General features: G+C 33.6%; 2 protein-coding genes across 2 annotated transcripts; one reads left to right on the plus strand and one right to left on the minus strand.

Moving 5' to 3' along the window:
• Positions 1 to 310: 310 nt before the first annotated feature.
• LOC107801837 (protein NUCLEAR FUSION DEFECTIVE 4-like) lies at positions 311 to 3,787 on the plus strand. The gene has a single exon (XM_016625235.2). It carries the CDS (start codon positions 420 to 422, stop codon positions 2,088 to 2,090), a length of 1,671 nt encoding a protein of 556 aa, XP_016480721.1. The 5' UTR covers positions 311 to 419; the 3' UTR covers positions 2,091 to 3,787.
• A 380-nt stretch (positions 3,788 to 4,167) lies between these two features.
• On the minus strand, positions 4,168 to 8,013 carry LOC107801836 (protein RER1A). The gene is made up of 4 exons (XM_016625234.2): positions 7,802 to 8,013; positions 5,990 to 6,350; positions 4,632 to 4,812; positions 4,168 to 4,504 (listed from the first exon to the last, which is right to left on the minus strand). The coding sequence occupies exons 2-4, from the start codon at positions 6,328 to 6,330 to the stop codon at positions 4,451 to 4,453; spliced, it is 576 nt and encodes a 191-aa protein (XP_016480720.1). The 5' UTR covers positions 6,331 to 6,350; positions 7,802 to 8,013; the 3' UTR covers positions 4,168 to 4,450.
• Between the last annotated feature and the right edge of the window lie 2,738 nt (positions 8,014 to 10,751).

Raw genomic sequence — 10,751 nt, forward strand, 5'->3', positions numbered from 1 at the left:
GTAAATACACTGTATAAGTAAATTTTTATTAGTATCAATTAATGTTTATCAATAGATTTATTTTAAACCTTGATTAAAAATAGAAGAGGAGCATTTGCGTAATTGGTAAAGTTGTTGTCATGTGACTAGGAGGTCACAAGCAGTATCTTGCAAAAATGTAGGATAAGGCGGCGTATAATAGATAATTATTGTCCGGTTCTTCTTCGGACCCGCGCATAGTGGAAGGTTAATGCATCGGATTACCATTTAATTAAAAGAATATAAAGAAAAGTAAAGTTTTTCTTACATTTTCTAATGTATAAATATTAAACCTCCCATGAAAATTGGAAACCTCAAAGCCGTTGACGAAGTACCAGCTGAGCCCAAGATCGGAAACTCAGAAAAAAAGCTTGTCCGATCTGACGGAGTGTTTAAAACTGATGACGGCAGATTTCAGTTTGAGAAATTGGGGTAAAAACTTAGGCCCCCACAACATTCTCAACGGCCGATGGTTCACAGTTTTCGCTTCAATCTTGATCTTGTCAGTTTCTGGTGGCACTTACTTATTTGGTCTTTATTCACAACATGTCAAATCTTCATTGGGTTATGACCAAACAACCTTAAATTTACTGAGCTTTTTTAAGGATGTTGGTGCTAACGTAGGAATTATAGCTGGGTTAATTAATGAAGTTTGTCCGCCTTGGGTTGTTCTTTTAATTGGATCAGTGATGAATTTTTCAGGGTACATTTACTTGTGGTTAGCAGTCAACGGTGATGAATTAGTCAAACCACAGGTTTGGCAAATGTGTTTATGTTTAATGATCGGTGCTAATTCTCAGACTTTTACTAATACTGGTGCTTTAGTTACTTGTGTCAAGAATTTCCCTGAAAGTAGGGGAATTGTAATTGGATTATTAAAGGGTTTTGTTGGTTTAAGTGGTGCAATTATAACACAATTGTTTCATGCATTTTATGGAAATGATGGGAAATATTTAGTCTTGCTTATTGCTTGGCTTCCTCCATTTGTTTGCTGCATTTTGCTTAAATATGTTAGGGTTATGAAAGTCATTAATCGTCAAGAAAATGAGGTCAAGATTTTCTATCAACTTCTTTATATATCACTTGGTCTAGCTGGATTTCTGTTGATGATCACTATTTTGCAGAATAGTATAGCCTTTAGTTTGGTTGAGTATAGATTGAGTTCTTGTATCGTGCTACTTTTGCTATTTGCGCCTATAGTTATTGTAATCAGAGAGGAATTAAAACTCGGGAAGAGTAGGAAACTAGTATTTGATGAGTCTGTACCGTTGAAAGGAACAGAACAAGTGAAGTTACTTTCAAGAAATCAGGGAAAAGGAGTTTCATGGTTCAAGAACATTTTTAAGCCACCTGAGAGAGGTGAAGATTATACAATTTTGCAAGCACTTTTGAGCGTTGATATGTTGATTTTGTTTATTACTACTATCTTTGGAGCTGGTGGAACGTTGACAGCTATCGATAACATAGGCCAAATTGGTAAGGCTTTAGGATATCCTAACACCAGTATTGCAACATTTACTTCACTAGTGAGTATATGGGGCTATCTTGGAAGAGTAGTTTCTGGCTTTGTCTCTGAGATTTTCTTGACAAAGTATAAAGTCCCTCGTCCGTTGATGCTTACTTTGGTGCTTCTTCTATCTTGCTTTGGCCATATTCTTATAGCAATGGGAGTTCCAAGTTTTCTTGAAGTCGCATTGGCTATACTTGGTTTTTGCTTTGGAGCTATGGCACCATTGATATTTTCAATCATATCTGAACTTTTTGGCCTTAAACACTATGCTACATTGCTCAATTTTGGCGGCGCAGCTAGCCCAATTGGAGCTTATGTATTCAATGTTAGATTGGTTGGTCATTTTTATGACAAGGAAGCTTTGAAGCAAATGGAAGCCTTGGGACTTTTAAGGAAGCCTGGGGACCATTTGACGTGCATCGGTATCGAGTGTTATAGGCTTTCTTTTCTGATAATTGCTGCAGCAAGTTTTGTAGGGTGTATTGTATCATACATTTTGGTTCTTAGAACAAGAAAGTTCTATAGAGGTGATATATACAAGAAATTTAGGGAGCAAGCTTAACTTTTGGAGGTTCAAAGTAAGCTTGGCCAAATAGTTTCATTCTGCCACACATTTTGTAACATGCTATGATTTATAGCTAAAAGTTTAAGTCCTACTGATCCATTATAAGGGATATGGAATATAAATTCATGTCATACTGTAATACATCATACACAAATCTAGAAAATAGATTGACATGTTGACAAATATCTAGGATTCTTGGCTCATGATATTTTCTGTTGGACTTTGGCGCATATAAGGTTCTTGTACTGGATTACTTCTGGATGGATTTTATTGAAAAGAAACGTTTTGCAAAACCAGATTATTCATTGTTTTTTTTTTTTTTTTTGCAGCTTCTCCTATGCTTCATTTAAATTTTTAACTTTTTTTACTCCCTCTGAAAGGGGCATTTGCATCTATACCCGCTTTTTGGATCACGTTTTAACTTGTGTCCGCTTTGCAAATTTTTTCGCGTAACTTCAGCATATGGGGCTGAAGTAGTAAAGGCAATCACGCAAAACTTCAGCATTCTAGTAGACGGGCTTGAAGTAGCAAAAATTGCTGAACCAAGTGTGCTGAAGTTTTTGTTTGTAATTGCTGAACTTAAGCATAGCAGCTGAAGTTTTGTTCTCTATTTGCTGAAGTTTTTGTTTGTAATTGATGAACTTAAGCATAGTAGCTGAAGTTTTGTTCTCTATTTGCTGAAGTTTTTGTTTGTAATTGCTGAACTTAAGCATAGTAGCCGAAGTTTTGTTCTCCATTTGCTGAAGTTTTTGTTTGTAATTGCACTAAATAAGCTGAAGTTTTTTTGTCCTGGATTCATTAGTTTTGTCATTAAGCTTTTTCAAAAACTTGAGCAGAAAATGCTGAAGTTATTTAGTTCATTTATAAAAACTTCAGCACTAAATAAGCTGAAGTTTTTTTGTCATGGATTCATTAGTTTTGTCATTAAGCTTTTTCAAAAATTTCAGCAGAAGATGCTAAAGTTATTTAGTTCATTTATAAAAACTTCAGCACTAAATAAGCTGAAGTTTTTTTTGTCATGGATTCATTAGTTTTGTCATAAAGCTTTTTCAAAAACTTCAGCAGCTTATTTAGTTCATTTGTAAAAACTTCAACGCTATATAAGCTGAAGTTTTTGAAAAAGTTTTCTAACCTACTAGATAAATAATCAGATTACCAACAATATCTAAATCATAAATTTTGGAAACAATAACGTGAAAAGAACAGAATTATCACGAAAAGAATTACTAAGTGTGACCTTAAACTTCCCCTACGTGGAAATATTCACAAAATTATTATCTACTAACTTACGTAATTATTTATAATTTGTTTTAAATAATCTGATAAACATACTTATGACAATCATCCCATGAACTGAAGTTTCATAACAGCACCAACAGCAGAAGAAGAAGAAGAAGAAGAAGAAGAAGAAGAAGAAGAAGAAGAAGAAGAAGAAGAAGAAGAAGAAGAAGAAGAAGAAGAAGAAAATGAAGGAGGAAGAGAAAGGGGGCTGAAGTTGTTTAAAAAGTGGGTACAAGTTAAAACTTTTTTAAAAAATGAGTATAGGTTAAATGGGGCGACCAAATAAAGCGCCCCGTGCAATTTTTACCTCTGAAAGTTTCTCTCTTGTTTTATTGTTAACGTGCAGCTTCTTTTATTTTTTCTAGACTTTATGCCACTTTTCTTATGTTATATATAACAAAAGTTACATTATTCGTAGCTTCTATAAAATTTTACATTGCCCTTTTAAATGCTTATCTCTTGCAATAAATGGCCTTCAAACTGAGCAAGAGACTCAATGTAAAAGAATGCATGCTGGATTTAGATGAGCTTAAATGGAATAACATGAACAATGAGAATTCGTATAGTTTCATTTGGAATTGAGGCGTAATTGTTGTTGAGATGAATATGGCTCAATCAGATGCAATAGCCTCAACAAGACAAAACAAAAGTAATGAAGCCGCCTCACAAAATACTAGAAACACTATACAAGTAACTCAAGTGGTACACTGACTTGGATCTTGGACAACCAACAGAGGGTGGATGCATAAAATACAGGTTACTAAGGGATGTAAGTTTTATATGCCAATGCTAGTGACTAAAAAAGATCCTTCTCCGATACATAGCTTCTACTGCAAACAAAGCAATAACTCTGGTTCTCTACATCCAAAAATTAAACTAATGTTACCAGAGATGATCAAGAAAACTGGAAAAGAAAACAATTAAAGAACGCTAACAAACTACAATCGTTTCTCTGTTTTTGGGTCAGAGTTCAATGTAAGTACAAATCACATTAGCCAAATGATAGGCAGCAATCCATCTTGTTCTTTTCTTCTTCTTCTTCTTCCTTCTCCACTTTCTCCAAAACCGGCAAAAGTTCAGTCGGCCCTTGGGCTGCTGCCACTTGTTGATGGCCTTTTCCCAGAATATTTCTGTTGCAATAACAAAAGAAACAATATTAAACACTTCCTCAAAATGAGAATAGTAACCTAAAGTTGCCTGCATCAGCAGCTCGTATGCAAGTTGAGAGATAAAACTACTCTTAGCTACTGAGATTACCTGCTTTCCAAGGTTGAATGGGATGTATCTGTATTTAATCATGTGCATAATTTGTCGTCTCATGGTAAGGACAAAAAGAACAATCCAGTAGCACAACAATATAGGCCAGAACACAGGAACATCAAAAAGGGAGAAGAAAGTCATCACAAATGCCACACAGAAAGCCTTTGTTATGGCATACCTGAAAAAAATAAAGAAACAGTTTATATTGCTGCTACAACCAAAAGGTTCAAGAAAGTACTATAAACGGCCTAAAACATGCATAAAACCTCTTCTATTCTATGTTGACTACATAACAAAGATACGGGGCAGCTTCACACCCTAACCACTACCTTCTAATAAGGCTGGCTGGGATCGGCTAAATGAATTCTGGTATTTATTCAGGCCTGTCTGATAATGACCTACTGGAGGAAAAACAAATCTTCTCCTTTCTTCAAGTCCTGTTTCTTACATGCAAAAAATAAGCCAGCACAAGGTCTTATGCAAAAAAGTGCAGTGTTTCACAACAGGAAATTCATGCACAAGGGACATAAATGACACACCATGTTAATTTTGAGGTGGTGGAAGACCTTCTAAAGGACCACCAAACGGAAGAAATCAAAGTAATAGGCAAAAGATTACAAATAAGCAAGAGCCAAAAGAAAAAAAGGATAAATAGCTGTAGGCGCTAGGCTCGATATTCTCTTTAACAACCATGACAGACCTGGGTAAATATTTCTTTGAAAGGGTTTAGTACCAATCTGCAATCTCCTGATTCCTGAAGTGCCGATACTCTTATACATAGGACAGACACATTCATCAAAAATCATATCATAGGCCAGTACACTTTAACCGGTGAAAATTAATTAAAATATCCAAGACCTTGTTGCCCAGGGAAAATGGAACTCAGGTGCTACTACTTACGAGATCTTTGAAATACAGATATGGTGCAGCAACTTAGCAATAATGAAAAAGAATTTGTATAAACAGAACCATAATGCAAGGTACAACATAAATGTTGAATATGATGGGCAGAATTTAGAAACAGCTAAATATACGGTCATGGTGCTGTTTCGAGGTATAACGAAGATGTTCGTGCTGCCATGTCAAATACTAAAAGCTCCAAGGGACAAAATAAGTACAATGGTGACTGTTATAATTGACAAAAGGCAAATCAATTAAGAGTTACTTCAAATGCACATATGCGATGAGGTTCTAATGCATCAATAAATAGAATTCAAAGTTGACCAATAGAAACATTTCACAACGAGATAAAGCAAATTGAAGTGATTCTGATACAAAATACAAAATGGAGAGATGACAACACTTTCTCCTTTGAAATTAGCAAGGCAAAAACCACATAAAGTAGAAACTATTACCAGAACTTGAATTCCGGGAGGCGACGTATGAAAGGCTTGAATTCATCTGAACCTTTAGTTGGCAACAAAGGTCCGTCTGAAGGTTCCGACTCAGGGTCAACAAGAGGTGACAGGAAACCGATCAGCAAATTGAGTATATAGATGCCCAAACCGTAGGTAACAACATAGAATCCTTGAACATAATAAACCCGCAGAGCATAAAGCAATGCTAAGACAAAAGTTCCAATCCACCTATATGTAGCATGAGGAGTAGTTTTATCTAAATAGTATTGGAAAAGTTTTGAAAGTTCAAGCCTCTGTTTGTTCAATGCTGCAGCCGCTGAGGCACCATCAACCTCCATAAAAACTCAACTTCACAACCCTAGAAGTTCCATAAAACAATGCAATAAGATTAACACAAGCAAGACATTGTGCTAGAAACAGTTAGATATACATTGCCAACTGAGTGCCCTACTTACTCAAGTTAGGAAAAAGAGGAGTTAGGACTTCGAATTTTCTATAAATGCTTAGACACTAGGAAATTAACACTAGTAAAAAGGCTGATCGCTCATACCACACACCGTGATATCAATCATTGACACATGAACAACGATACCACCTTCTTATTACTAGAAAGTTGCAACACCCTCCATGAATTCATTAAAAGGCACCCAACTGTCACACTTTAAAATAAAATAAACTGTTGCTGGCAAAGTGACAGGCTAAAACAAAACCCATAGAAATCACATGTATTCCCGTTCAATGGTAGTTGAAATGCAAGTCAAGAAGGAAAAGAAGTTTGCAAGATCAGATGAAACATCTAGAATCCCCTATGGGGGGATCAATTCTGACCCAGACATGTGTAACCTGCCAAATCCGTCCAAACTAGGCGAGCTTGAGTTGGTGATGTACTTATTTAAGATAAAGTGGGTTCAACTTCAGTCACAACCCAAAGATCCAAAGATAACGTGAGTTCAACTTCAGATAGTAGTCACAACCCATCATAGTTTTGTGAAAGGGGGGGGGGGAAATTCACTTAAAATGTAGGATATAGTTTCATTTTATCATGCAATTATCTTTTAGTAAATCAATTGTATAGCTAGAATTAAAAGAAAAAAACAATATAAAATGGAAAAGTGATGATTGATTTCAACGTTGACCAAAGCAAACTTTGGGGAGTTGGGACTTGAAGTGACTCACCCCATCATAATTTGATACCTCCGGTCCAAAATAAGTGATTTTTTGGTTGTTTTCACACATATTAAGAAATTTACCTTTTAACATTAATTAGCAATAAAATTGACCATATTAACCTTTATTATCTCTTCACATAAATATTCCTAACACATACTCCAACATTAATTACTCCAAGGGCAATGTAGGAAAAAAATAATTAATTCATTCTTGAAATTTGGAAAAATCACTTATTTTGGACTGGAGGGAGTACCCTATAATCCTCCATTAATAACATTAAAGTCAAGTTCATTCGGTCCAATGGAACCCAGCTGTAAATTACTAAGAATTACAAACAACGCAAAGAAAATAACAATTAACACATTCTTATTTATCCTAATCATAAAGATACCCAGAGCTAAGCTCACATTAAAAAATCATTACTAAACAAAAAAAAAAGGAAAATATATATTCAAACAATAATAAGAATCAGATCCGAAACTGGAAATTAATACAATAAAACAAAAATCGCCATATGATACGACAATAAAATGGAAATTTTACATAAATGTGTGGCAGTCCATGTTAGCTATTCGGGTTAATAGAAAAATTAGGGCTAGAGAATGACGAACGAACATTTGAAAAAAATACAAAAAGTACCTTTGCTGAAAAGCAGTGAGGAGATTGAGTCTTGAAGAGGACGGGTAGAGGAGAAATTACGATCGGATCTGTGCTCTTACTTCACTCAAATGGGCCTGCCGACGAACGGAGAATTTTTACTATTATCTTCTTTTCAAATTGATATATTTTGTGCTTTGTTCCCCTTTTCACTATTTGTCATTTTCTATTCCCCCTACGTTTTCCCATTTCTTTTCCTTTCTTTTTTTCCTTTTACATAATTAATCAGGACTATAGAGTAGTAATTTTGAATTTATGTTACTATGATTGTCAACTCTTTACTGTTAAAACAATCTAAACAAAGATTTTATATTTATCCAGTTGTAACTAGATTAGTTAGTTTGTAGTTGACCATACTCTAATTGGACTAGATATGTAATAACTCCTAATTAACGCATAATAACCAGCTTATTCAACTTACCTATATAAAGTAAAATCCGTTGCGAGAGTCTATCTACAATATTAAAAGAAAGTAATCCAAATAATATTTTTATTTAGAGTAGAGTGGTGGGAGGTGGGTTGGAGTGAATGAAAAGTTCTAATTTACTGTTTTTTTATTATTCTGCTATTTGTTAATATTATAAGATGAAGAACTATCAAATAAAATTTTAAATCCAAAATGAGGAAAGAAATTTTTTGGCATGAATTGACATTTATTTCAAAACAAGTTAAATTTTATATATGCTTGTTTAAAAGTTAAGAATATTGCAAAGATTTGCGTTAATTTGGACGGATTGGATTACAACTCATTCTTTAGCCGAAATTTTACCTCATATAGCAAAGATTTACACCCTATTTATTATAAATAAAAACCCTTTTAAAATATTATTTTCTATAGTTACCTTTTAGTTTTTATAGCAAACTATGTATTTGTGGTCACTTCCTACCATTAAGCCATTAAATACGATATCTCTTATTTTTCTCTCTCATTCTTTCAGTTTATTCTTTCCCAAAATCACCGCACAGTATCTTATTTTTCTGTACGCGATCTCTCTCTCTCTCTCACAACGTCATTGTCTTCCCCATTGTTGAACCACGATTCTTCTTTATTTACAGGTTCTCTCTCTAGATTGTTCTAACCCTAAAGTAGATTTGCTGGATTTCATCTATGTTAACATGAGTTTCAAAATGTCTTGATCAAAGTTTCTGATATGAGTTGTATCTTTTCCCAAAGTGGAGCGGACATGATTTGTTCATAGCTGAATTGATTTTGAATGTTGACATGGAAGAGGAAAGGACAAAGGAGAGGGTGCCAGCGGCTAATGAGATTAGGATTAGGTTTGGAGAAATGGCTTAAACCATTCGCATATAATAATGAAAATGTATTTGCAGGTTCATCAGCAACCATTGAAGCCGAAAGGAGAACAAAAATACGCAATGACCCTAACTGTAGATGTATTTATATGTATTCGGGTTCACGTACATTAATTTTTAGTCTGTACAATGATTTTCTCTTCTTGTATTTAGATGTATTTGATAAGACGTACAATTATTTTTATTTTGTACAGTGATTTAGTGTTATATTCCGATGTATTTATATGTATTTGAGTTCATACAACAATATTTTTAAATACAATGTTAGTTCTATTATTTTGATATTATTCATCAACTAGTTATGAATTCAATCTTACTATATTCATATGCATTTCAATCTAACTGTATCCATCTGTATTTAAAATAACAATACAATGAAATACAGTAAAATACTCTCAATACAAATAGAAAATCAATGGATACAACCAATGAAATATACTCAATAAAGCAGTAATACCATGTATTAGGAATAAATAAAATATTGTGAATACAAAGATAAACTTGAATATATTGAATACAACTGTTTGATATAACAGAATACAAGCAATATGTTTATTATGAAATATGCAGGCAGTAGGTTACTATTATAGGTTGTATCCGGCATAAATACATGATATATTCATATATAGAAAATCGAACTTCAAAATACTTATGTAGATACTTGTATCGATTCCGAGCAGAATCTCGAACAATGTCAGGAAAAAAAACTCGAACTATATCAGAAAAGAGAGGGACTGAAACTCTAAAGAATGCTCTATTTTTTGGTGTTTAGCATTTGATAAATCTTCTCATTAATTGGATTGATAATGTTGTGTGTTATAATTGATTTGCGTGAGTTATATTAGGAGTGTATTCCGTTAAATTGGGAAATCTACACAAAATATCCATTTGGGCCAAAATAATTACTCACTCAAAACTTTTTACATAATATACCCATGCGATCCAAAATATTTACCCGACTTTCTACTGACATTGCCCTTTCCCCATTAATTACTCTGTCTTTTTGTATTTTCTCTCTCCAGTCTTTTCCTATTTATGCTAACTTTTCCTTGCCATTCTCTTTCTCCTATTGATTACTTTCTTCCTTTCTCCCATTAATTACTTTATGTCTTTTTGTGTTTTTCTTCTCATATTTTTCCTGCACGCTATTAATCTTTCAAAGTATGTGCTTTTGTTTGAAGGCTTCAAGAGCCTCTTTGTATTTTTATTTTTTCCTGCATTCATAGATCAAGATTTAACTCTTCAATCATATACATAGGTGGTCCCAAGATTTAAATTTAATGGGTTCAACTTTTAAAGTTTTAATATTGAACTTATTATATTACTAAAATTATGAGTTCAAATCTAATACTTGTTGAGATTTTAATAGGTTTTTACATATAAATCTATGCTTTGTGTCGCAAGTTACGGGTTCAGTTGAACCCGTATTCGAAACGCTACATCCGCTCCTAACCACATACTGCGATTAACTAACTCTAAGAATTATTGTTATTAGGACTTCTTATATGATACACAATATAATGACAGAGAAAAAATAAAATAAAATAAAATATTTTTTTTTAAAAAAAAAACTAACAAAATGATATATTGTAATAATATGCAATATTCAGCTGGAACT

The sequence above is a fragment of the Nicotiana tabacum genome, chromosome 7 (assembly GCF_000715075.1).
Source record: "Nicotiana tabacum cultivar K326 chromosome 7, ASM71507v2, whole genome shotgun sequence".
Lineage (NCBI taxonomy): Eukaryota > Viridiplantae > Streptophyta > Magnoliopsida > Solanales > Solanaceae > Nicotiana > Nicotiana tabacum.

Coding starts and splice junctions, on each gene's coding strand:
- LOC107801837 (XM_016625235.2), top strand. CDS start 420: ATGACGGCAGATTTCAGTTTGAGAAATTGGGGTAAAAACTTAGGCCCC.
- LOC107801836 (XM_016625234.2), bottom strand. CDS start 6,330: ATGGAGGTTGATGGTGCCTCAGCGGCTGCAGCATTGAACAAACAGAGG. Junction 4,813..5,989: donor CTCCCGGAATTCAAGTTCTG/GTAATAGTTTCT, acceptor TATTTTTTTCAG/GTATGCCATAACAAAGGCTT. Junction 4,505..4,631: donor CATTCAACCTTGGAAAGCAG/GTAATCTCAGTA, acceptor TTATTGCAACAG/AAATATTCTGGGAAAAGGCC.